At 42.5% G+C, this 26711-nt stretch overlaps 2 protein-coding genes across 4 annotated transcripts in view; both read left to right on the top strand.

The window, feature by feature from the left end:
* LOC135902517 (fatty acid hydroxylase domain-containing protein 2) overlaps window positions 1-13604 on the top strand; it is a 50751-nt gene extending 37147 nt beyond the window's left edge. For both annotated transcript variants that reach the window (XM_065432643.2, XM_065432635.2), the window contains exon 8: window positions 4403-13604. The gene's annotated coding sequence lies outside the window, so the exon portion shown is untranslated. The remainder of the gene's footprint in view (window positions 1-4402) is intronic.
* A 2209-nt stretch (window positions 13605-15813) lies between these two features.
* Window positions 15814-26426, top strand: UBL3 (ubiquitin like 3). 2 transcript variants are annotated; one of them, XM_065432689.2, is made up of 6 exons: window positions 15814-16239; window positions 19443-19493; window positions 19567-19675; window positions 21445-21531; window positions 25642-25719; window positions 25778-26426. In XM_065432689.2, exons 1-6 carry the CDS (start codon window positions 16213-16215, stop codon window positions 25840-25842), a joined length of 417 nt encoding a protein of 138 aa, XP_065288761.1. In that variant the 5' UTR covers window positions 15814-16212; the 3' UTR covers window positions 25843-26426. The 2 variants fall into 2 exon arrangements, with proteins under 2 accessions (XP_065288761.1, XP_065288767.1); XM_065432695.2 differs by lacking the exon at window positions 19443-19493 and having other exon boundaries at window positions 15885-16239.
* The last annotated feature ends 285 nt before the right edge of the window (window positions 26427-26711 follow it).

Below are 26711 nucleotides of genomic sequence, written 5' to 3'. Positions count from 1 at the left end.
ATTTGCAGATCTCAAGGCAAGGGTCATGTTTACCTTCTGCTCATTAGAGAAAGACTTGGTGACAGGGACGAAACAAAACGCACCTTCAAACCTTTGCACTGACGTCAATTTGCTTTCGGGGCAATAGATTTTGTGCCAAAAAAGAAAAACATCCGTGCACTTTATCTATGCTAAGGCAACAGCCATCACAGCTTGTTTCCAACTAACACCAAACGTGACGTGTTACTTTGGCCGGGGCGCCGCAGATAAGGCACTAGCTCAATCACAATGTTTTTCTTTATTTCCTTTATTTCGTTCTGGCTAACTCAGAGGGAGCTTGTTCAAGGGCACTGCTTTATGATGCAAGTAGGAGTGCACTCCCGCGGTATTTTTCATATTTCGCGGGTTTTATTTGTCAGTCGAAAAAACTTGCATGCAGTTAGTACATCGCTGAAAATATCGCAGTTAGGTGTCCCTTGCTTGTGCTTACAAATGCCTCATTGGGATTTTGATAATTAGGATAGTTTGTCTCGAGTTAGACAATTAATTACAGTTACCTAATTAAATCTCAGTATTGTAAAAATTTACTGGCAGCTACTCCACTGTACTGGAGACAAAATGTACTAAGTTTTTTCGAGTAATGCAATTCCTCTTTTTTAAATCTGGGTTCATGAGAGTTAATTGGGACGCCCTGTATATTTTTATGACCTCTGCGTAGAAGTGACGATGTTTCCATCCCTAATAAATGTTGTAAATTATTAGAAGAGTAGTTTTTTTTTCATGAGTCGTTAGCATTGCTTACTGGAAAGAGGAGCAACCCTGAGACACATCATTTACCTGCATTTCATGTAGCATTGATAAAAGACTCTGCTGAAGGGGTCACGAAGTCTACAGGTCTTTTTTCAGGATCAAAAAAGCATGCAAAGCATTTTGAAGCGAGGTTAGCATACAGCAACATATTAATTCTCTATGCATATATTCATACCTATAGAAATAACTTTTATTTGGCCACCTCTTTCTCTTTCAAATATATAATGAACTTTGTCCTGTGTTTATATTTAGATATATTGTGTATGTGCATGGTGTTCACAGTGGAAATTTAAAACAATGTTGAAATGACAAAATATGGATGAGGCAGCCGCCTCCAGTGCTTCTAATGCGCTTGTCCTCCTATTGTTAGAATTTGCAGAAATAAAGCGAAAGTATGAATTAAAAGGCGTGCATGTCTGTGCCATCAATGATGCAGTAAGCTATTAGCCACAACAAAATTTTAAGTGAAAGGTCGAGGCAAGTCAACAGAAACTTTAAATGATGTGGGTGACAAAACTCTGGTAATGACATTTTCGGTGTGTGTGTGTGGGGGGGGGGGGGGGGGGGGAGGTAGGCTTTGGCACTGCCGGGAAGGGCACTGCCCCCTCTGGAAAACTCCGAATGGGGCTCAGACACCGGAGCCCCCTTGTGGTCTGCGCCTATGTCCCACATAAATTAAGCCAAAACTTCAAAAATGAGAGGCATTTCGGACACGAATTGAACCAAACGTATAGTGTTGGCAGTAGCCTAGAGTAATTTTTATTTTTGCCATAAATAATACCTAATGCGAAATGCCCCATTCCATCACGTGGATTTTTTTCGAATTTTTCAAGCTTTCATTGTTATACAAAAAAAAAGAAAAGGAACTATGTGAGGCATGTCACGTATAAAACAATTTATTAGGTGGTTTATGAACGTGCTGCACAGCTTTTTCTATCACACTTTTGCGTGTCAAAGAAAGCCTGCGAAATACGAAAAAGCCATGTGATGGGGCGCTCGCACACTGCTATTGTGCTGCTCTCAAGCATGCAATGGATGAACAAGCATGGCCACAGCCCAACCGTGGCTTTATCGCCACTTTATCGCTTCGGCAGTGCTCGGCCAGTAGCATACATTTGCGTCGTTAGGTGACAAGAGCTGGAGGGCCAGATGCCTAAAACTGGCATAGTACCCTGTCACTTCCTCATGGCCACTTGCTATTTCACCCATCGCACGCTTGAGCACAGTAGAATAGCAGTGTGCGAGCACCCCATCACGTGGCTTTTTTTGTATTTAATGGGTTTTCTTTGGCCCACAGGAATAGAACTATGTGAGACATATGACATAGAAAACCATTTATTAGGTGGGTTCTGAACATGCTCTACAACTTTGTGTATCACACTTGCGGTTATGGAAAAATAAAATTTGCAAAATTAGTTATGGCAAAAATTTTAAAAATTGTCGAAGTTACTCTAGGCTATTGCCAGCATTATATGTTTGGTTTGCGTTCAAAGTGCCTTTCATTTTTGAAGTCTTGGCTCAAGTTACATGGGACAGCCAGGGCTCGTATTCTGAAACGTTTGCCTTCAGCAAAACTATTGCCCTGGCCATGCCTCTACCAACGGCACGCGCTGATTGGTGGTTTTAGCAAAACCGGAAAATAAACAGCGCCATCTAGTAGTCCCAGTCTCCATCATTTTAATGTCATGGTATCGATGGGTGCTCTCGACATATATTGAATAAACGAACGTGTCTTTTGGTTTCTTTTGTCCTTCGGTTGCTGGTGGAGTGTAGTAGAGATACGATGGGTGGTACTTTATAATAGCCTTTTTGGTGGCGTCTTACATGCATTGTTTCACGCCGATATTTGTTGATTGATATAAAATAAAACATTTCACACTTCCTTATTCAACTTATTTTACCTAAAGAGGCCGTAACAAACCGTAGTCGGCGCGCGGAACCCGTACTGCGGCAACTACACTCGAAAACAACACACCCGAGTCACTCTGCACTCGTACGGTGCGCTCTCTCATGCGATGTGAAGCATACGACAGCGCGTGTTGGTAGTGCACGCTGACGTCACGAGTAAGCAGTCGCTTGATCTATTGAACGTGAGTTTCGCGGAAGGCGAACGTTTTAGAATACGGCCCCTGTATGTGCACAGGCTGATTCATGCAATTCCAAATATACCAATTTCTTGGTGCACACTGCACTTGCAACACTGATGACTTGTGTTAAGTTGGTTGCAGCATTTAGTGCATGAACAACAGCTTAGCTGGTGAAGGCTTGAAGTAGAAAGCTTGGCCCACTGCTGAAGTTCTGTTGAGTGCTTTTGTCAAATGCTGCCTTTGAGCTACTGCTCCCCTTTTTCTCATCTTAATTTGGTGTAATAGACCATGGAACTTTCTTGTCTCGTCTGATTTTCTGCAGCATTCCTGTGCTGTTCTTTGTTTACTATGAGCCAGCTGTGAACTTAGTACAGCAAAACCTCATCAGTAATTTGACCCTTGTTAATTCGGAAAATTGGATAATTTGGACTGTGTATGCATTATTTAATGCAATCAAACTCTCATTCATTCGGACGTATTTGGCTGCACGTCGATTAATTCGGACAACTCTTGGAACTTTGCAAGTGTGGATCACCACAAATGTGTGACGCAAAAGAGCAATAAAGGTGCTAGCATGCAACCGAAACAAAGCGGCAGAGTCTGCATCATCATAGGCGTCAGTGACTTTAAAGCCTTTTCTTGCGTTTACCACTGTGTATAAGACCGAATCAGCCACATGCCTTTATAGCTCCGTAGTCGCGATACATGGTCACGTCGATGGGGGCTGCAGTTTCGTCTGCGGCAGTTGCGGCAAACACCAGCAAGCGCCGGTTACATATAGCGATGGACGGGCGATCTGTTGGCAATGGGCTCACTGGTGGGAAAATAATCCGGATGTGCGTGCAGTAGTGAAACACGTATCTCAGATGAAGACGCACGCTGCAGCCACAGTGCAAAGAAGTTGCGTGTCCTTCGCCACTATGAGCACTAATCAGTCACGAGATGACAAGAATTGCAGCTTTTGCACTGCTTTTGTGCAAAATAGAGATAGGATTTGCTGATTCATTCAGTAAATAAAAGTGTGTTGATGTAGTAAGCATTTGTTTGTTTTCTTGATACCCTCGATAATTTGACACTCGGTTAATTCGGACATCTTTTTTTGGTCCCGTGAAATCCAAATTAATGAGGTTTTACTGTATAATTTTTCAGTAACGAAGCATAAGTTATTTCACTATTAAATGAAATGAACACTATAATTGCATCACATATGCTCTTGACTTAAGATTTAATAGCCTGGGCATTCTATGAACAATGTTCAGTTTCAGTTCAGTTCAGTGCAACATTACTCTAATGTAATGCTCTACTGTAATACAGTGCAATGCTTCTTATTAGGGCTTGCCAATAGCCCTGCAATGCTGTGTTTTTGTGGTGAAAAGCTATGTTTTTCATTTCCTGCAGTATGTGTAGCGTTACTTATAGTCGGTCCAGCGCTAGCCTATATTGCTGTGGACCCAAATCCCTTTGCACCAATTTCTTGTACAGAAACTACTGGGAAGTAAAGGTTATTTCAACTTCTTTTATTGTAGGCCCTGTCAAGGCTTCCTTCCACATGGCCTTGGTGACTGGGGCTGCCTTTCATCTGATGTGTCCTGCTTGGCCTGTGTCGTTGCTTCATGACGAGTCTTGTGCATGAGCGTGATGATCCGTCTGAGCCCCTTTTGTGGCTCAAAACCTGTGATAATCTAGACTGCAACACCAACTTACACACCCAGGTCCAGTTATGCCTTTGGAAACATTCAGTAGCTTATTGGATCCAGTAGCCGCCATCGTGGCCCAGCAGCAAAGATGTTTTTTTACTGAGCAAGACGTCGCAGGATTGATTTCTGGCTGCTCAGGACGGAACATGAAAATTCCCATGAGCTGAGATCTCAGCATGCTTTGAAAACATGCTAGATTACCACTATTAATCTGGAACCTCCCATCGGGGCACCCCTTGTAGTCCTAGGCCAGTGTAACTTAAGGATTCTTTCTGCTTGACTCTATTTCCTTTTCATGATCCATCGCTCATGACTGGTAAATCCTGATGATAACATAGGTGGCATGCCACTTGGGCAACAGACGAGATGATAAGAGGAAAAATATTAGAAATACAATCTGTCCCGGCATTAGTGTATAAGCTTTGGGAGATCAATGTGTTTCAGTTGAAAATTTCAAATTTAGCTTATGTACACCCCATACTCTGTCTTCAGACGCATTCTGGATGGCAGCTCCCGCACAGGTCACAATGTTCCTGCTTAATGTTTTGGAAAGTGGTGCTCATTCACTGCTGTGCCGCACTCTGAAACACCAGAACAGCACCAAAGGTTGTGCTTGAGGTCAAGCAGTACTATCGAGAATTTCAACTCAGGCTCAGTGGCTATGGCATTCTGATGCCAACCATGAGGTAGCGGGCTCAGTTCCTGGCTATGGCGGTGAGGTGAAATGCAAAAACATTTATGTTACTGTGACTTAGTTGCAAGTTAAAGAATCCCAGGTGGTCAAAATTAACCCGTAGCCTTCCACTATGGCATCCCTCATAACCTACTGTTTAGTTTCAGGACATTAAACCCCACAATTTAAGTGGCGATGCCAGTCGGAATAAAAAAGAAAAAGAAAGGGAAAAAAGTATTTGTAATAGAGATTTGAAGATACTGCCATTCATAGGGTTTTTTATCTAGATTTCATACATGTCATTAGCTTTTATGTAACTGCTATATTCTTTAGTTATGTCCTACTCAAGTGCAAAATATAGTGTACTTTGGAGGCACTTTCTTGTGTATAAAATATTCACAAAATGCATTGTGCTGTAGGTTATTTAGCTTGTTGTAGACCTTAACGTGCCGATATCTATTGTAACAGCATGTACAGTTACTGGAACTATGAAAAAAAAATTAGGACACCTTAACTAATTTTTTCACAATCCCATGAAATATAACCTTGTACTTTTGCAGCTACAGCCGATAGATATTGCAATTTTAAGTAGGTATCAGCATCCTACATATCTTGAAGCATATGTATGCCAAATTTTGTTAGTTAGAACAATTATAAGTGAACAAGGTTATTCTCATGGGATTGCAAAAAAAAATATTTGTTGAAGTTTACTAATCTTTTCTTGCATAGTTTCACTAATTATATGTGCAGTTTGGATACATATCGGCACTTTGCCGACTACAAAGAGCTAAATAAGCTATGGCATGGTGCTTTTCATGAAAATTTAACACGCAAGGAAGTGCCTCCAAAGATCGCTATATTTTGCAGTTTTGTAGGACATAACTAAAAGATATAGTAGCTCCACAAGAACTAATGACATATTTAAAATCTACATTAAAAATCTATGAGTAGCAGTATTATCAACTCTCTAGCAAAAAAAAAAAAACGTAGCATCTCCCTTTAATCTGAAAATTTTAGTGGCTGGTCTGGGTGTACTACCTGAGTGAGAACTTGTGTTTTAAAGCAAAACTTTCTTTGCCGCTTCCTTTGACTTTTCCATGGCTACTGCTGCCGCCTTGCATGCCACATTGGCAAGTGGTTAAAAGCTCACGGCAAGGGTGCAAGAGATGAGATAGGTGATGTCAACAAGTTTCGTTAGAACTGGTAACGCTGGGCCACAGTGCCCTCTGACATGCCCTTAGGGACGCCGTAATTAGGCGTGACCCTCTGCAAAAGCATTGCAGGAGCTGCCACACTTCCCATTTGCCTTCATGCTCACGTGCAACACTAACGACAGTCCAGGGAGGAGGTAGGGAGAATGTTAGAGAGGGAGCAGAATGAGAGGAGGCAGGGAATGGGTACAACCATATGCCGCACCCACGTAGTCGGGAAATGGGTGATTAACTATACCCCTCTACGCTCATGGCAGTTTACCTAACATGACACGTGAGAAAGAAAATGCACTGTCAGAAAGCATTGCTTATTTGGGTTCTCTTTAGTAAAGGCATGAGTAAATGAATGACAGGTCTTTCTGTATACTACGTGGACGAACACAAGTGGTGCAGGTAAAGTAACATCTAACATCACATCGCGGCTGTCGTGTGCTGTCAACATCACCGCCACATATCGTCAATAAGTGCAAACAGCACAGAAAGCTTCGCTTACATTGATTCCCACCGTGTGTGGGATCAGCACATTTCTTTAGCAAATCCAAATATGCCACAGGGAAACTTAAGTTCTCCATACCGAATCACAGTGGAGGTCACTCTGTGCAGTTGATACTATGTATGGTATCTAATTTTTGCTTCCACATTGCCACATTAGTTCACATTGACACGGTTACCAAAAAATCATGTTAATTTCAATGTTACTACTGTTATCCGCATCACTTGAACAAATGATGCTTGTCTCAAAAAGTGAGTGTCGCAACTGCTACAAACTCGGCCATCACATGCAAAGTCTAAGTTGTGCTCTGATGTTTGCACGAACCACTGCAACCAGACATAATTGCCCTCTCAGCATGCTGAAATGAAGTTTTGACGTTTGCAGTCGGGCCTTCGACAGCAGAGCTGGAGAGAGATATATATATATATCTGCTGCAGAGTAAGTTGATTTAAAATGACGACTAAAGAACTGAACCTGCTTGAAATGATCCTGTGGAAAACAGACTTTCTGTCGTGGAGAATTAAGGTTAGTGGAAGTCATCATTGTTTCTTGAAACCACAATTCTTTTCATTTCTTTTGTTCGCTCATCTCTTCCACCATTTCTTGATCCTCTGTTGAGAAAGAGGAATTGGTTGACAGAAAACAGGAAAACCTGCTGACTGCACAGTAACTGTATAACAGCTGACTCCTGAACATCAGTCAGCAGTGTGGGGAAGGTGGAGAAAGGCAAATTTAGTAGCCTGTGGCCCCAGATGATGTACCTAGGTAAGCTTCTTTGCCATAATTTGGCCCCTTTATTCCATCAGTCCCGTACTTCATTGCACCGAGTTGCGCTCTCACCACTTGCCGACCTGTGCATCCTGCTCTAGGGAGGTTGGCTTTTCTGCAACATTTAGTTGTCTAGTGGCTGAGCCAGGCTGTCATTGAAGTGCGAAATTAGGGGTAGGAAAGGGTGAATTCTATGTAATATCCAGGACATGGTTGTAAACATAATGCCAGGTGCTTTCTGAAGCTGTCAACTTGAAAAAAAAATCTCGCATTGCATTTGTGGAGACAAAATAAAATATATAGTGTAGTATACAAGACGAGAGAAAGGGAAGAAAAGTGCCCCATCACATGTCAGCTCATCTTACCAAATATCAACAGCGAATAATAGCAGGAATTAATAAGGTGAAGACCTGCAATAAAGATACAAAATTGTAACATGAAGCTGCTGTTTCTTAGGCTTTAGTGATGTTTTCCCATTTTTTAGTGAAGCTAACAAGACTGCTGAAGTTTCCAAAGGCATGTCCACTTCTGCTTTAGCCTGTTTAAGTCGTAACACTGCTTCGCAACTTGTGTCCAGTTATGAAGCGCATAAAGTGGAATGGCATGAAAACAAGTGCAAGAAATAGGCAGGGACAAGCGGTCGCATCAAATCAATGCTGGTATCTGCGTAGTTCTTCTTGTCACTTATCCAGTCTTTTTTGTCATACTTTTACATCCTGCATTCTCTTGGCAGCCTTAACTTTCACAAAGTTCTGCAGGCGCCATACAGTAGATACGCCTCACCCGGTACTCACAAATACACAACATAGCTATTGCACTGTGAGGAAATGGCAAGAGCAGGGTTGGTTTCTCCGTACAGTTTATGTTGCACTTCACCAGCCAAGGTGGAGCTCTGGAGTATAATGGTGACACCAGTGGGCACCTTTGTGCTCAAATTATATTGAATGTTCTATGTTATAATAACGTTCTACATTATTAACGTACTATATTCATGTTCTCTATTAACGTTCTATGTTATATTGAACGGCCATGTGGTTCACTCCTTGCATTCTGAATGGTTACCTTGAGTATAAAAGATTGTGGTGGTTGTCCACCACACTACGCTACATGCTGCCCGAGCTCTGGAGGCAAGTGCAGCAGTTGCTAAGGTTTAACAGCATACCTAACTCAATGTAGATTGCCCCTATCCTCACATTGCATAGTGCTGCGCGAGTTCAATCACAGCCGCAGTGGCCACATTTCGATGGCGGTGGAAAGCAAAAATACTTGTGCACCATGCATTGGTTCAAAGAACCCCAGATGATCAAAATTAAACTCCTAGTGCAGAGATGCCCATAGGTGCTACCATAACACTTTAGAACACATCATCCATTTGCGCTCAACAAGTAGCTTATGTAGAGTGTAAGACAATGTGTTGCTGCAGTGCAAGCTTATGTGTATCTTCACTGCGTTACTTGCTTGTACCAAGGGAAATGTTTTCTTATAGGTCTGCCATAAAGTGGCACATCCGAGTTAACTACTAGACATGGACATGCGGGCATATCAATGCAACCTAGCAAGAAGCAGCGCCAAGCTTGCAAGTTTGACATTTCGAGTGAAAGTTTTTTTGCAAGGGTGTAGTGGCTATGCTAATGTATCTTTGTAAGAGGCCATTTTATTTGCGCCTACTTGTGATTATTTTATATGAGTGGCGTAATTTATGTATTTACAAGGGGCCCACGTGTATGTCTATGATTTTATGCTATTGAAGGTGAAAGGTTTCTTGTTGGTGGAACCTACTTGGTGATTTACAGGAGACACCAGTTTTTAATCAGCCATTGGTAAATGAACCGGTTGACAACATTGTTTCCAGAAATCTAAAATATTCCATTAAAGCGTGCAAAACTGGGCAAGCAGGCACGCGACTCAACTGCCTCCACTAAGGTGGCGAGTCTCACATTCAGGAAAAGGAGCAGCTGGCATGCTGAGAAGCGCAAGCACTGCAGTTTTACTGACGGCAATCAAGTTGGGTAGCAAAGCCAGATTGCAGAGTTTCGCATGTCACTGATTGAGCTCGTTTACTCTGTTGTTATGGATTGAGCGAGAACGCCTATGCTTCCTGATGTCATAACTGTTGCACTGTGGTTGGTGTCGCAATTTTACATTTCATGATATGTATAAACCAAAAATTAGTGTACTGCCTTTACAGACAACTTAAGGCAGTATAAACACATGAACAGGTGTCATATAGATTCTCAACTGAATGCAGTAAATTGGACCTTGATATAACAAATCATCAGATGTTATGAAGCAGATCTAAATGTTTCTTTCCAATACAAGCATGTAACAAACACGTGGTTGTAAGAAGTATTGAATGTAAGGGAGATATTTTTATGCCTGATGCGGCTTTCTTATATCAAAGTTCAATTGTATATCCATACAGGTGGGCTGTCAAGCTATACAAAACTGTAGTCAGTACACACTAGGGTAAAGAAAAAAAGGCTATTCATTTATTCATACCAAGATGTATGCAATAAAGAGTACAAGCGAAATTTGCATTCATAAAATAGCTGTTTGATACTAGAAACACAATAAAGAACCACAGGAGATGAAAAATTAATCTGGAGCCCTTGTTGCCAACAATGCAGCTTTGGAGTGTTAAACGCCACAGTTATCCTATTGAATATGAAAGTGGTCAATAGCTGTGTAGGAAGTTGCCTACCAGAAATCTTGTGCGTTCATTAGTGTTAGATTAGGCTATCGCCAACACGTTCTTGTCTTGAGATTGGGCCCCTTGTATGTTTTGGGCATTTTGTACTTCACGCGAGAACAAGTGCATGTATGCTTGTTTGATGCTGTGTATGTAATATGAAACCTTAAGGCCACTCTAGTGCTAATAATGTGATCACTATACATTAGAAGTTCCTATGTGTATCTAAGTGATATCCAGGAAAACACTACTGGCAAAACAACTGCAAGGCTTTGTGTGATATATGCATTGTGTCCCAAGATCTGGAGGCAGCGTGCCAGAAACAGGTGCATATAACACAGGCTCGCTGTTGAAATGCCAAGGTTAGTCCCCCTCCCTCTTTTTAATCTCTTGAGGAATGTGCTGTTGTGCATGTTGTCGCTGCTGCAAACTGGACACCTTTTGATCTGTTTACATTTAGGTAAAATAATGCAGTGGCTCTGCAAGCATCTTGCAGGTGGCGACACTGCAGCTGCACACACACACGCACTACTTTAGTACTGTGCAAAAGAATGTGCGTGCTGCTTTTTGGAGTGCTGCAAGCATCCGTAGGCGGTGCCACTGACCATGTGCTTTCAGGCCTTGGGTTCTAGCAGCATCCAAGGAGCTACCATTGGAAACATCTATGTCAGTGTCTTTTAGGCTTTTCCACCGTACTCGCGAATGTTCTTCGACTCTAAGCTTTATCTTGGCACTGAGTGAATGCAGTGCCAACCCTTGAGTTTGCACAGGTAGTATGCATGGTTGTAGAGTTTAGACTCTGAAATTGCAGAAGAGCATTTCTGAAGCAGGGTGACGTGTTGACAGTCGTGTCGCTGCCCTCCAGCTTTAGGAGCAGAGGTGAAGCACTGAGTAGAGCATATTTAAATCCAAGTTCTTTTTTTCCCTCTACCCTACATTGACAGTCTGTTCGAATCGCTATCTGAAATGGTCTCTGTAAAATTCGAATTTTCAGGGGTTATAAGAAAGCACTCCACTGTGTAGCCAAGATTTATCACGTCGACAACCTGTTGCCAGCGTCTTTGTCACTCAACTGTTGCCTGTTCACTGGAACACTTCAGCTCTTATACCAAGGAGGAAGGTGTTATGCCTTGTTGCCACTATTAAGACATAATGCTTCTCCATGATGCACGAATGCTACTCACTGCTACAAAAAACACATTGCATGTCTTTATAAAGGTCTCCTTTTTCTTGTTTGTGTATTCTGAATGAGTGCTTGGCACATTGCCTGCCACCAATCATGTACTTTTTGTTCCAATCTTCCCCAAATTGTACAACTGATGCAATTGCACTGTCTGCAATTACTCACTCTTGCAGAGCTTGCTACAATACCTGAAGCTGTATTGTCAATCAATCACTCCTCGTGGGTGTCAATTTGACACAATGCCGATTGGCTAAGAACAACCAGAACCACGTGTGATGAAAAAAAGCTTGCTGGTGTGCAGGCCTTCATGTGTTGTCATGTTCAATTGAATTTTCTGCACGGTTTAACTTCAAGATGTCGGAAAATGCAGTTTCTGCAGTAAGGCACTGCAGCCCACCTCACCTTTTATGCTGCAGATGCAGTCTCTGATGTAAGAATCTGAAAGCTTAAAATGTAACATCACTCATTACTCTAAAATAACAAGTCATATAAAAGTGAAACTATAATCAAAAGCGATTGATTGATAATAAAGTCCCTGAATGTGATTAGCATCACTCATTACTCTAAAATATTCTCATATAAAAGTGAAACTATAATGAAAAGCGATTGATTGATAGTAAAGTCCCTGAATGTGATTAGCATCACTCATTACTCTAAAATATCATCATTAAAAAGTGAAACTATAATCAAAAGCGATTGATTGATAATGAAGTCTCTGCATGTGATTGGAAGTAAAGCTCTAGAGAAATCTTGGAGCAGACAACCGGTGAAAGCAATTAGTAGAAGCAAAGATTGATCAGAGGCAATGGGGATGGAAGAAATAGGAAAGTACTAGTTGCTGTACCTTGCATAGAATGTAGACATGTACAGTGCGGTCCACAGTGCGGTTAAAGGCAACACACGAGCGTAAAGCGCATGCAAATTTTTCCCTCTGGCAAGTGTACAATTGCCCGGCTGTGCAGCTTGTGACTTGTGGTGGGTGGGGATGGCACCATTTTATGCCCTTTTGGTGCATTGACATAGCTTCAGCCGTCACTTTCAGCTAGAGAGCTGCACATTCACTTTAACAGTATACTACACTGTACAATAAAAAAGCAGTGTGCTATTACATGAAATTTTCATGGAGAAATTTGTGCCCGTATTTAGACAGACTCTAGCTTCTACACCGAAGCTGCTGAAGCAGTGTCTCGTGTAGGCGCTTCTGCAAGGTTAAAATTTTTCTCTCATGAGCACGATTGGCATGTCTTTCATTTGTCTTGCCATTGCTTCTGTAAACATCCAGCAGACTTGTTATTTTATGGTGAACCACGAGGTCTCGAGGGTGTGTACAGTGACTAGTGTTCAGTGTGCAAGTGCCTAAGGAAGCCGCTGGCCGTGTTAAGTGCAGTCACAGTATTATTTAAGGCAAATGTAGTCACAAGCACAATTGCCAGCTGGTGAAATGAGCAGTTTGCTACATTGATAAGTGTGCTGCAGGTGTCTTAATTGAGCAGCCACACAGTTTTTCCTTGGCCATGGGCATAGTTGGGTTAAGCACGGGCTCTCCCCACCTCCCGTTTCAAAAAAATTCTGACTGCGCCACGACTATAAGCAGTTTATTCTCTACAGAACTGTGTCCTTTTTTTCTCTCTTTTCTTAATTTCTGTGCATATAAACAGTATTAATTCTAAGAGAAGCAGCTTTTATGCTACTCCTCATGTGATTTTAAGATCTTGATTTCAATATACCATTTATGCCGGTGACAATAGAAGGATTGGAATGGAAATTTATTGCAGTGCATGTGGGTGACCTTGATTGACCACTGTTTATTTGCCAAATGACCAACATTTGAATGCAAAGGTCTCCATTCCTGTGTTTATTCCTGCTTCCCTTGTTATCTGAACACTGCAGGGTGCTGGAGACAGTGTTGAGCCAGTTGTGTTAGCCTGGTTGTATTTTTTATTTCGTTATGTTATTTTTATATTATAATCTTATGTTATGAGTGTATGTTTTAAAATAAATGACCACTGCATAACCCTGTGTTGTGTATGCATATACCACGGTAAAAGTGGAGACACATGGTAAATAAATTGTTGCATTTTGAATACAGAAGAGAATGTTTGTGTCATATGCTTTAGAATATAATGACAGCTGACATGACATACCACCAGCACTCTTTTAATATATTTTGTCCTACAGCAATATTTTTATAAATGTGAAGTTTTCATTCCTATATGGTCTTGCTTAACAATTGCATGCTGGAACCTCTCTGCTTGTCCTGAATAGGTCCCCCTTCACATTTCCCCTGTACACATTTGTGGAAGCAGAAGAAACTGAACAGAATCGCATTTTCTGTGGCATAACTAGATTTCACGTTGCTCTTTGGCGATTCTTCAGAAAGTCTGCCAATTCTGTTGGACACAATATGCAATAGAATAAACCAAAATAATACAAATGTAGCATAAAAGTGTCCTTGATTCTACCAAATGAGCATCTTGGAAAGTGCAGACCCTAACTTGGTAAACGCCATTGCCCTTGTGTACAGAAGTGTTAGGTTGTGTGTCTGTGCGCACAGTGCCACGAGTGGCATATTTCACATCACCTTCAGCGCATACAAGTTGCTTCCTTTTGGCGTTTCTAAATTTTCGCATCATGTACAGTGCTCACGGAATGAAATGCGTCAATTTAGTGCTAACTAATGCCCAGACTTTCGTTTGTACTGGCTGCAGTTCGTGTCACATCGACGTAACTTTGGTGTGTACACGTAGAGCGGAGTCAGAGTCGCCTTAAGTGACCAGATTCATAGCGACATGACATGGTACTCTCGAGTTGTCTGCACATATGCTGGGTTCTACCAAATACTTGCTGTCGCGTTTCATTCCGTGAGCACTGTACATGACATGTTTCGAACATTTCATGTCTCAAGGTTATTATATACTTCTGTACTGTCACTATAAGAGCAAACAACTCTGAAGGTGGCAAACTGCTGACATCCCTGAAATATTGGGTGATTCCGTTGCAACAGCTTCAATCCAGATATATGGGCAACTTCCACAGAAAAATGCACTTCCCATAGCTGCTGCTCAGCTTAGACCAGCGAGACCAGGCCTGGGCCATCCAGCTAGCCAAGGAGCTGGCAAGACCCAGGGGATCTCGACCGCCTGCTAGGCGGAGCGAGGCTGTGTCCGCCCCCACAATTGCTGGCATCAATAAAAGTTTACCGTCTCTCCAAAATCGTTCTGTTCGCAATAGTTGTTTTTGCATAGGTTTACTGCACTTAACATGTTTCTTCCATTTTGCACTGGTACTTGCCTACAGCTTCCTCAATTTCTTGGTGCTGATGTCGTAATTCCTTGATAATAGAAACACTATCTCTTCTTGGGAAGAGTTGTTCTCGTTACGGAACAAAACCTTCTGCTTTCCCACATCTTCCAACTATTATTTGCATCTAATTGCTTGTCGTACTTAAGACGCATCTCTCTCCCAATGTCCTCATTCAAGCCACATGTTCTGTTGGAACCACATCAGTTTTGCGCAGCATACTAGTGCTGGTGCTAGAAATGTCCTGTAAACTGAACTAAACATATTTGGTTGGTATCCTCTTCTCACCTACATGTTCATGCTGCCCACTCCCATCTATCTTCGGACCGATGTATTTGAGTTAAGTGACCATACGATTGTGAGGATAATTTCGGTCTTTGACGCAATGGGCCCGTTATGGCGATGCATTTCGGGTCGTATAGCTTTTACGGATTTTTTAAAAACTTCCTACCATGATTCTAAATTGAAACACCCTCGTCCAAGTTTGAGCCTATGTTCTTTTTTTGAGCATCATATCATGGTGTCTAGCATGCCGACTCGCCCTTAAGTTAGAAATTAAAAAATCAAATATTTATTGGCCTTGTTCTGTGATAAGACAGCTGACGCAAACGCGACTGATATGTGTACCCTCCCTCTAACTTATTCACATGAACAAAAATATAAGTGGTAATCGACCTTCAATGCGGGCAATAAATGCGCACCACATGTTTCAGTATGCTGTAAAGATTATGGGTTAACATAAACGGATATAACTACGATGATCGATTAACAAATGTCGCGGACTTCACGGGCACGGACGGCGGCGTACTTGAGAAGCGCGACTGTGGACGCACGGCTACATTGTCGCTAGCGGCCCTACAGTGCTTGCCACCGAGCTGAGCTTCCCGAATGAACAACAGAATACCTACAATCTACAAAGCGAACGCGAATGCAGGCCAAGCCCCAAGCAGCAGCAATCGATCGGCCTCCGGCCGAGTGCCATCGTCTACCGCTGAGCAGCGCGCGAGGTCAACATTTCCCAGCAAGCACCGGGGCTCATGGGGAGAGGAACGCCATTTTCAGAAGCTGTATCGGAACTAGCTTGTTCGCCTACTTTGTCGCCGAGTGATGTGTCCGCGGAGCTCCTCGTAAATTCTGATGCTCGCCTTTGTTTGCGAGCGGCGTGAGCGTCGCGAAAATCCCTTCATCGAAGTGATGCTCATTACGTGATCTCTGCCGTGGTCGTCGTCAGGCATAGCCCAGCCGTCCACCATTAGGCACCGTCCTGCGGAAACGTCTCTGCTGTGTCGCGGATTCCAGCCTTGTGCTCAACTCCCGCAGCAATGAGCAGTCGGATTCCGTCTGACAAGGTGAGCCGAGGTCCAGACCAGGTCGGCGCACGCATGGCTGACTTGGCTGCTGCCTGTCGCTAGTGGCATCGATCCGCGCATGTCGGCCCTGGATTTTGCAGAAGCCAGTCAGTCCACTAAGTACGGGAACGCGGCCGCCAGAGCGGTTCGTCCTGGAGCTCGTGAGAGGGGTCAAAACGAGATGCGAGCCTCTGAGCCGCCCGCCCCACCCGCATCGGTCCGTAGACAATTGACTCTGTGAGGCGACTTGCGTCTCATTGCCTGTCCTTGCATGCGAAAGCTCGCATTCCGACATTGTCGATCACAATCGGTACGCGCCTATGCGCACGTCGTGAAAGCTGTCTTGCCATTACCATGCCTCTCGTAACGTGTACAGTATGTTAAACTAGCGACAGTGCTCGTACATTGAGTGGAGGTTGTTTAGCACGTCCACGCAATCGTTCCGTCCCTTTCCAATAGAGCACTAGCTAAACATTGTTCACTGCGTTCACTGCTCGTGATGGTGGTTCGCTTCGTTCACTTGGCATGATGACCCATGTTGCTGACGGAGGCGTTTATAGAAGCATACTTAGTCACTTTGGGTATCTTTTAGGTGGCATGAGTAGATCAAGCTTATAGACCTTTCCATGTGAACTGGGTGCTCCGTGGCAAGAAGGTGCTTCGTTTGGAAGTGCCGATCCGTTGTGCAGGACAAACTCAAGTACGGTCTTCATTTATTGATCACAGCCTTTGCGGAAGTGATGTGTGATAAAACTGCGTGTATTCAAACGTAAAAGCGAAAGAACGAGGCGCTCTGTCCTGCTTAATGAGTGTACGACATGATGCCACGCCTTTAGTCATTGTTTTTTTACACTGAAGTGGTAGCGTTTCTATTGAGTACGTTGTTCAGCTTACCTTAGCCCGAAAAAGTGTGACCAAACTTCACACAAGAAGTTCGTGTCAACTTTCGCGTGCATGATCGGACTAGCAGTTTCAACCAACGTCGCCTGATCATATGCATAGTGCCAACTTTCGATTCACTGAGCTTATCAGCTAATAACTTAGGCACCAACTTGGCATCTGCTGGACATGGCATTCTTTGCAATTGTAATATACACCGATAATAAATATCAAATCGAGAACTGCTGTGGCTTGCAAATGAAATACTTTTCGAAGGTGAGCGCCACCATTGTGCTAGACACGGACATGCGAAGAAGGGATGACAAAACCGACGCGTTGCATATTCTGCGACCCCATTGTATTGTCCCAACCATTACCAACATTTTGCTTGGTGAGCAGGCTTGGGTAGGGTGTTGATGTAAGAATGCACATGCTCTCTGGGTTTTCAGATCGTATGACTTCATAAAGTTGTCTTTGCCAAATATTTGAGCTCAGTGATAAGACCTATATGATGCTATCAAATTATTGTGTAGTTTACGAGTGTACCTGTGGAGATGAGCGTTACCTGTTATTGTTGAATGTTTCCAGTGATGTTTTGTGCACTTCAACTGCCGTTTCTGTACTTCATTTGTAGACCCGATTGCATTTAGTTATGCTTTATTAATGTTTTCCGAGGGATAGTCATATTTATATTTTCCGCTATTTATTTAACACATTTTCTGTGGAGCTTTTTGGAGTATAACATTATATCTTGAATTTCACCAATTCGCTGCACTGCAGACAGTTCTTATTATTCCTCAAACTTCTTGATTCACCATAGTAGTTATGTGATTGCGACCGACTATTCTAAGATTATCTTTATGCAACTTTATGCAATAGCTGCCAGTGATGCAGCATAGAGGGCTCATAAAATGTAGTTATTTGTAAAATTCAATTGAGAATCATTTTTATCTATGACACCAAGCAAACACATTATGCAATTTGAGTCACTGGTGCTCCAGTTTTCTTCATTAGTACTTTTTTCCTGCGCTGTCTGCTCTCTCTCACACACACACACACTATGACGGATATTCCATTGTGAAGTACAATTTCTATTATAATATTATATTTCTACGTTATTATAATTCCTACAGGAATAGTTCGACCAAAAAGGGTTAAACGATATGTCATAAACTTTCACACACCAAAAACTTTTTCTGGTTGCCATCATATCTGGCATAAATTGTTGTCATCAGCTGTAGCTTACCAAGTGTCTGACAGTGCCTATGTCTTCCAACTATTTTTTCTAACCAGAACTACAGTGCCATAGAAAAGCAGAGTTAGCTTTGATGACTGACTGATAGCTTTGATGGTGGATTGCACCTATGCAGGATTGAGACACTGAAGACCAAAACAGCCATTCTGAAAGTAGCATTGAAGCTTGTGCAGTGTACAGAACTACCGAAGTAGCATGGCTGGCTATGGAAGGACTCTTGAAAAGCTAGTGCTCATTCTTCTAGGAAATTACACAGCTATAATTGTGACCTAATTCATTGGCTGTATTGTGGTGGTCGAGCAGAAGAAACAAAGTGAAAGGCCTAACACTTAATTACATGATGCAGGTGATGTCCTGTGGAAGGGACATCAAATGGAATTTCATTAATGGAGGTTGTTGTCGACACAAGGGCATAAAAATGCGATGTTTGTCTTGCTGATCAAATTGTGCCCCTGGACATGGCACTTTAAGTTTGTAAATGATTGCGTTTGATAAGAATGTGAAGAATATATGCCCAAGACAACTTTTTAGTATACTGAATCTTTTGGGAAAAAATGTCATGCAGGACTTGCATGCCTTTAGCACGGTTTATTTAATTGCTGCACATGTATTAGCCATGCAGAGGCAGCTTGGGCTGAGGTCATGATGTGCTGTTTTCGAAACATATTGCAGGGATGAAGCTAAATGTCATAAATAAATACAGTGAATTGTCTTTGTCTTACATAAATATTAGGAACCTCAGGAAGAAAAGTGAGAACTCGCCAAAAACAGGGCCTCTATGTAATAATGGTACATGGACATCAAAAGAAAAAGAGAGCATTGCATAATTATGTGGTAGAAAACTTTTAACTGGCAGTAAATATTTAGTACCAACATTTTTAGCTGCACTGTGCATGTTGACTCTGAGCTGAGCTTTGTTCCAGCTAGGCAGGGTCAAGTGGTGGTAGAGAACACTGTTTTTTCTCAGTCTTTCGAGATTTAGAATAACAATCGTGCTTCATTAGTGTGATTGTGCAGTTAGCTGAGGGTTTGTCAGTGCTGGGTGTGATCTATGAATTGCTTTTGCCAGGTGGACAGCACAATGGGCTTCTGCTCATCAGGAGAAGGCACCGGTGATTGCGTCAGTATATGAGTCTACAAGTGGGGCTGAGGATTGTGGTGACATGACTTGAACACGTGGCACGCTCTCGCAGGTGAACCTGCGGCTGATCTTGGTCAGTGGCAAGACCAAGGAGTTTGCCTTCAGCCCGAATGACTCGGCCGCAGAGATTGCCCAGCACGTGTTTGACAACTGGCCCCAAGGTGAGAAATGCAACATCCCATGCGAGTAACCATGGGGCAGTTATGCACAATATTGTCTGTGAAAGCTGTTGTTGCTGGCAATGTACAGTCCCCCAAAAATGAAATGTGATGTTTCTGGCATACAGCTTTTGGCGCATTTTGTGCTGTTGTAATTGTTTCAGGAAAAACATTTTAGGTATGAAGGTGCTTGTGGCTGGGAATTTATGAATGTTTGACTTACGTAAATCATTAGCACGTATGAAGAACATGTCCAGGCTAACATGTAAATATTATCCAGGTGTTTTGTTTTTATGTTCACGATATTCAGTGTACCTTTGTTGGTTTTTATTTCCACCAAGAAATTAAGCTTTTTTCTGTGAATATGTTTTCCTAGGTGACTTTTCACCGGCTTCTTTTAGTGCATAATTTTCCTCATCAAACTTACCCTCCCTCCATTGCATAGTATGTGGGTCATTACTTACACTCTGAAAGGTGTGATACGATTGCAGATTCCATTCAGTACTGTAGCTGTCACCATTGAATAAAGTAACAATTTTTGAGAAGCAGCCTAGCTAAAGCATGCCAACAGCTTAAGAGTGAGCGCACTTAAAACTTGTATACAAATGTGGATGCAGATCTCCAACTAATTAAAAGAAAAAAAAAGATATATGTACACATGACTTTGTGTTACTGTTAGTAAACTTATTCATCCACTGCAGTGGCCGCAGTGCAAGAACTTGGGCCAGGGCTTCTTTTGTACTCCGTGTAGCCAGTTTCCCACGTCTCTGTTTCATCTTGGTGACAGGGGCAAAACAGATGCAAATAAGAAAGAAAAAAAATGTAAAAAATTGCTTTGGCATCAGCTGACATGTGACATTGACCTTGCCAGGCTTCCTGCATCAAATCTCACACAGGCTTGCAGCTGCGCACCAGTCACCATCTTAGCTGCCTGGTAAATTTGCGATCGTTGACTCCTCCTTTTCACCCTCTGTTAAAACTTTGTTTGCTCTCTCTCCAGTTTAAACCGGAAATGCTTAACCCTAGATATAGAAAATGCATAATGTGACCACATTCTATCTCACGCTGAAAAGTTGTACACCCTCAGTGCACTGATTGAAAGATTAGTCGTAATAATTTTTGTTCTGTTGCTGTTTGGGAAAAATGAGGAATATTTGTTGTGTTTTTGAACAGTAAGGCGGCAATGAGAGCATGTGATGGTGCCTAGGCCAGTCGCATGTCTAGTGGTATTATGGAAGGATTGGAACCCTATGATAGCATATTGTTACTTAACAGGTGACAAACTTCAATCTCTTATGTTACGCTTTTCGATGTCAGGGGGAGTGCTGCTGTATATTTGCCAATCCAGTGTTGTGGTACTTTGAAAAGGCAAAGTGAATTTGGTTGAATGATTTCTAGTATACTGGTTTGTCTTTAGTATAAGCATCCATACTGTTCAAGTGTACTCAAGTTTTGGCCTAATGGCTAAAGTATAAGCAGTTCGTTTTGTTGCTTCTGTGAGAACACTTTGGTTTGAGAGAATACGACCCTTGGGGTAGTTTCTTTTATTCATTGCACTGTTGCAGTTGCTCCCTTCCATCTGAATTGCTCATTTTTTCTCGTTTATTGTTTCTTTGTTCATCGGATACTCGTTTCACACTTTCTTCTGCATCTCTTTTGCAATCATCGATGTAGAAAATTTTTTATCCAGTTACATTCCTAAACATTTGCCCAACGCACTCATTGTGATAAGTACACACTTATCAATATGGATGTCTCATGGTGCGGTGCAGAGTGGTCTGACGAGGCCGTGTCCAAGGCAGAGATCCTGCGCCTCATCTATCAAGGACGCTTTCTACACGGCAATGTGACCTTGGGCGGTAAGCTGATGTTGCATTGCATATGTGCTGTTTGACTGGGTTCCTCACTCTGGAGAAAGTGCAGTTCAATCTTGTGGCATTCCTATTATTCTGAAGCAACCACTTCTCACTATATACTGAGTCACAGCCTAAGAATTCAGGAGTGCCTTCCTCCACACTAATGTGCTGCGCATGCTTCATTGGTTCTGTAACACTGAGTGAGCAGCCAAGATGAGCAGGTGCGGGGACAAAGTAGGACAGGACCTTGGAAAGAGGTTGCGAAATTAAAAAGTTTCATCATAACTTCTTCAGCTTCAGTTCAAGATTTCAAAGTAATACTTGCATGTGAAATCATGAATGTTTGTAGGTGCTGTTATAAAGTGTGCCATTAAGCACTAACAAAGTGCTTGGCATGTAGCTCTACTATACTGTGACGCATGGTATGTCTATGTTAATATCCTTACAATCATCAAAATCAAAGCTACATGTTATGAATGAATATTAGAAAATTGACTTATTTAATGGCGCTGCTCTACTTCCAAAAGTTGTTGGCTATTTATGACTAGACAAAAAATGTTCCTTCAATCTTCCGATTGGGGCACATGCTCTCTGGTATAGAATATTGTGTGTCGTAGTCATCAATGTCAAGTTGTGACAGACTTTGCTGGCCTGGTTTGTTGCAGCCGAGACGTCTATGAGCAAGTGATCACCTAACTCCATATCAACACTAACATTGACATTGCATGGATATTATGAAGTTGGTCAATCTTTTTCTGTGGGCCTGTCTTAGCATTTGTCTTTTTTTACGAATATGTCATCTAAGTCAGATTCTCGCCTGCATTATTCTTTCTTCACTCAATTCTAAACCCCAGATTCACTGAATATGTAATGTGCCTTAATTGGTCGCCGTGGTAGTAAGCAATCTGGTGAAGTAATTTTTTATGCTGTCCTAGGTCATGCATCCCAAGACATTATGGCATACCTTGCCATATATAGTAGTGAACCAAAAAACATGATATTGTTGTTTCCTGTGGAAAATTAATTGCCTACGTTTCTAAGCTATTAGGTTCTGATTTTTTTATTTTCTCCTTGTAATGTCAAACAGAGTGTGTAGTGTTGCAGCCAAAGGCATACTGATAACATTTTGTTACAAAGTAGAAAGCTCCACTTTGATCAATTGATTGTTCTCACTGTTGCCTACATTTTCGAATTTGTGTGAGTGGATGTGGGCACAGATTTTTTTTTTTCTTTTATATATATTTTTTCATTTCTTCCCTTCTTTAATCTTTTGTGATACATGAAACCTGCAATAGCATGCCAAGCCTTTCACTTGGCCACCAGGGTTTGTTCACCTCCTTGAAAACCCTTGAATTTGAAGAAAGATTCAAGGGCCCTTAAAGGGGCCATGACACCAAATTTTCGAGCTTAAATTATGTATGTATGTTAAACCTTACACGTCCCATAGCAAGATGGCAAAATTTTAGTTCATTCAGTGCAGTCAAAAAATTGTATTTATTTTCTTTCTTTTTTTATGTCGTAGTTGAACCGTAAAGCAGTCTGGCAATACTGAGTGGTGACGAAATGAATAAAAAATCCCAGGAAACGACTCCCTCAGGTAACAGAAGCCGATCTTGAAGGCCATGCTTTTGTGTACTGCAAACACTAGAAGTGATTGCAGGAGTTTGAAATACGTCAGAGCCACTATGCGTCAGTTTTCCTTTTTTCTTTTTTCTTCCCCCTCCCCTGTGGTTCTCTGTGGTTTGCTAATGCTCTTTATCACGCAAGTGAACTAATTGCGGGCGCAGTTCAGTGGCGATGTCATTCCTATGCTGCTAGGTGCTAGACTGCACAGAGAAAGATGTCCGATGTAGTCTCGAACTGTTTCAAAGCAGATAACGAAGAGGTGGCCCCTCAGTTCCCGACTTCACACAGTATTGCCAAAATGGCGGTTGGCGTCAGTGGGAGTTGAGAGGCAGCGATTTCAAATTGAAATTTTGGGTTAAAATATGGGCTGAGAGCCCAGTATTTTGTGTGTATAACCATATTGGGACTTCTACTCTCAGTTACAAATATAAACTGAGAACTGTTGGACAACCTTTTTCATGGCCCCTTTAAGAGGCCCCTCGCCAGGTCTGGCCATGTTGAGCTGACAAGTGCAGTGCATAAAATGCGTGCTAACGATCGTGTCTGCTATGTATTACATCCCACGCGCAGCAGAAAGAGCTTAAATTTCAAACTAAATGCCATTTACCCTTCTCGTGGGTGCCACGCTCCCAGTCAGAGAGTCGGACGTCAATCGCACAAGTGCACACATGTACATAGCCATGCTGTGACGTCTCTCGCAGTGACATGAGACTTCAAGAATGACTCAAGGCAACATCAGTTATTTGGTTAATCTGTTGCTCCAGTAGATGAATTAAAGTCTAATTCAAACTGAATCTCTGCGTGTTTTTGTTTTACTGCATACTGTAACAAGAGAGTTGTACTTTGTTTCGTCTGCCTATTCCCACGTCGTGCAGTCGCCCGCGCAGGGAACGAAACTTGTGTTCCAGCGTCGCAATCATGCTCTTTCATGCTCTCACGTCAGCCTCAGTGCTCATGATTGTGGTACTGACTTATCCCGCTAATCAGGTGTTCTCGTGCAGAGCGCGCAAAATTGCTCGCTGGGCAAAACGAGACACTTTTGAACATTCAAAATGACACTCTGCATAGGCACTGTGCCATGGGCAAAGTCTATCGAGAAGCAATCCTAAATCCGAGTATTGCTAAACGATTGCTATATCCACCACAGCCACCTAGGACAGGCTCGTTAAATCACTGTTGCCATCGTGAAGTTAGTCAAAGCCAGAGCAAGTGACCGAGCCCTACCACCATTTTGTTGTTTTGCTAGTTCATTCACACCGCAGCCATCGCGGCTCCATTTCCAAGCTCTAGAAATGCCTAGCGGAAAGTAAGTTTCAGTCATTTGGCTTTAACATGATGAGCATCATTGTCTGAAGTCTGGCACTATTAACCATCATGCCAGAAGGTGATTGATGTCTTTACAATATGTAGGTCAACTTAGAACTAAGTGACCTGAAAAGCTTGAAGCATGTGTCCAACTCATCAGCTCCAAGAAATTGCAGCAAAGACAAAAGATATCCCTATTTTTGAGCTATGTGTACAAGCAAGGTTTGTTTTCCGCTTCTTGAATCTTTATGAACTCTGGCTAAACTTTCCAGTTATCATTAAAATTCCTCTCACCAGCATGCGCATATCCAAATACTGGTTTATGTATACAGTTTCTTTGTGATAAAGCCTTGGCATAGGCACATTGTGTGCATAATGAGTGGGCTGCGCGGCACAAATAACACGCAACATGCCAGTAGTGTTTAAGAGGCTGTAGACAGTATGCAAAAGCTGCAAGTGCACATCTCCACATATTTCGCCCTAACAAAGAGGACCTTAGGCTAGAATTAGAGGTAATGCGTCAGCGTGCTCTAATTTTAATTCTAAATCTAATTGGTGCTCCCATTCCTGTTGTCCTTCATTCCTCATGCTACTCAAGCTTTCAAAATACATATTGTTGCTTCAGCAGTGCTTATTACCTTAAGGTCAGCCATATTGTTTGCTTTAAAAAATGTGCATATCGTCTGTTGCCATAGGCTAGTCGTCTGACATAATGTAGTGCCAAGTTTCTGAGCTGTTTCTGAAAGAACCTTAAGTGCAAAATAGTATATCTTTTTGTTGACGTCTGTATGTTGGTAACCACGGTTACTAGTCGGTCAAGCCTTGATTTGCTCATGTCTGTACCAATACTAAGTATGTGCAGCAAACCACAATTCTTGCCTCATGATCTAAAGGTTTTGTCTTCTAGTCTCCCTGAAATAAAGCTTATATCTGTTTTGCATCCAGCGAAATTTTTTTTCTATTATCTTCACCCGACCAAACTTTCACCTAAAGTCTTAGTTCTTTTTTTTTCTCCCTTTTTAAAAAACATTTTGTTCCAGCAAGTGCCCATTGCATTGCTAACAGATTGTTCATTGACCACTAGCTCCAGTGAGTGGTTAAATTGGTTACCTTTTGACATTAACCCACTATATTAACACCATTACGAGAGTTAAATAGTGAGCAGCGTCTATGTTTTAACAGCACTGCAGCTGCCCCTGGGCAAGACCACTGTGATGCATCTTGTCCCCAGGGAGAACCTGCCAGAGCCCAACTCTCAAGGTGAGCTGTGTCATTGATGCCACCCTTGTCCCGGCCTAATCCTCGCTCGTCCACGCAGACCAGCGCCAGAAGAGCAAAGAACGAAGCAGTGGCTGCTGTAGCGCCAGCTGCTCCATACTGTGAACTCCCCTGGACCATCGTCGGCCCTGTACATAGCCTGAACAAAGAATAAAAACGGACGCTCTGTGCGGCGACTACCGTGCGTGCGTGTGCGCGTTCGCTGAACAACACGCATGCCCCCCACCCCCCCACTTCCACCCCGAGTGCAACCAGTGGAAATGTGTGGCGTGGTAACGATCCCCAACTTGGTAGGCTGTTCCTCCCAAGGTGTACCACCAGGCTAGTCTCTTCCACCATGTTCGTCTCAAACGGGAAGCAGCTAGCACAGCAAGTGACTGCAATGAAGAGGTGCTCGTGAAGCAGCCACTGACTGTTCTTGTGGTGTTCGTCTAGCACCAGCGTTGGTTCCAGTTTCTAGGACTGCTGCGGTGTGGAAGTTACCCACTCATTATCCCAGAGGCCAGAACCAGCAGCGTCTTCAAGCAAAGCTGGCGCAGAAGCCCATGTCTGTTAAAGTGCCGAGCGGACCTGTTCTTTTGATCAAGGCTGGTGGTCTGTCTGTGCCCGTCATAAATTCACTCAGTGTTGCACACGGGTGTCATAGCCGCGGTGGTGCTCTGAAAGTAAAGTCTGGACACACCCCGAAATCTGTGCATTGTTCTGTTTTCTACGACAAATTGCATGTGAGAATGTAGTGCAGCGAATTTTATGGTTACTTCAAACTTTCAGCAGTAGTAGTTATTCAGAAAACAAAGACTAGCATGAGTGCAGTTCTGCATTCACTCTAGCCTCATGTTTATTTCTTTTCACCAACAATTTTTTTTAAACAAACAGCACCTTTGCCCAATGCCTCCCTTACTAGACGCCTTCCGCGTCGCTAGTTTTTCCATTGTAGCGGCAGTTCCCTTAGTTCTGCATAAATTCCGTCAGTT

The sequence above is a fragment of the Dermacentor albipictus genome, chromosome 3, assembly GCF_038994185.2.
Source record: "Dermacentor albipictus isolate Rhodes 1998 colony chromosome 3, USDA_Dalb.pri_finalv2, whole genome shotgun sequence".
In the NCBI taxonomy this organism is placed as follows: domain Eukaryota; kingdom Metazoa; phylum Arthropoda; class Arachnida; order Ixodida; family Ixodidae; genus Dermacentor; species Dermacentor albipictus.
This window is presented reverse-complemented; position numbering and strand designations above follow the sequence as displayed.

What these genes read in the sequence shown, in the direction of transcription:
- UBL3 (XM_065432689.2), top strand. Translation starts at nt 16,213, where the DNA reads ATGAGCAGTCGGATTCCGTCTGACAAG. An exon ending in GAGAAGGCACCGGTGATTGC is followed by an intron (nt 19,494 to 19,566) that starts GTCAGTATATGA and finishes ACGCTCTCGCAG; the next exon opens with GTGAACCTGCGGCTGATCTT. An exon ending in CGGCAATGTGACCTTGGGCG is followed by an intron (nt 21,532 to 25,641) that starts GTAAGCTGATGT and finishes ATGTTTTAACAG; the next exon opens with CACTGCAGCTGCCCCTGGGC.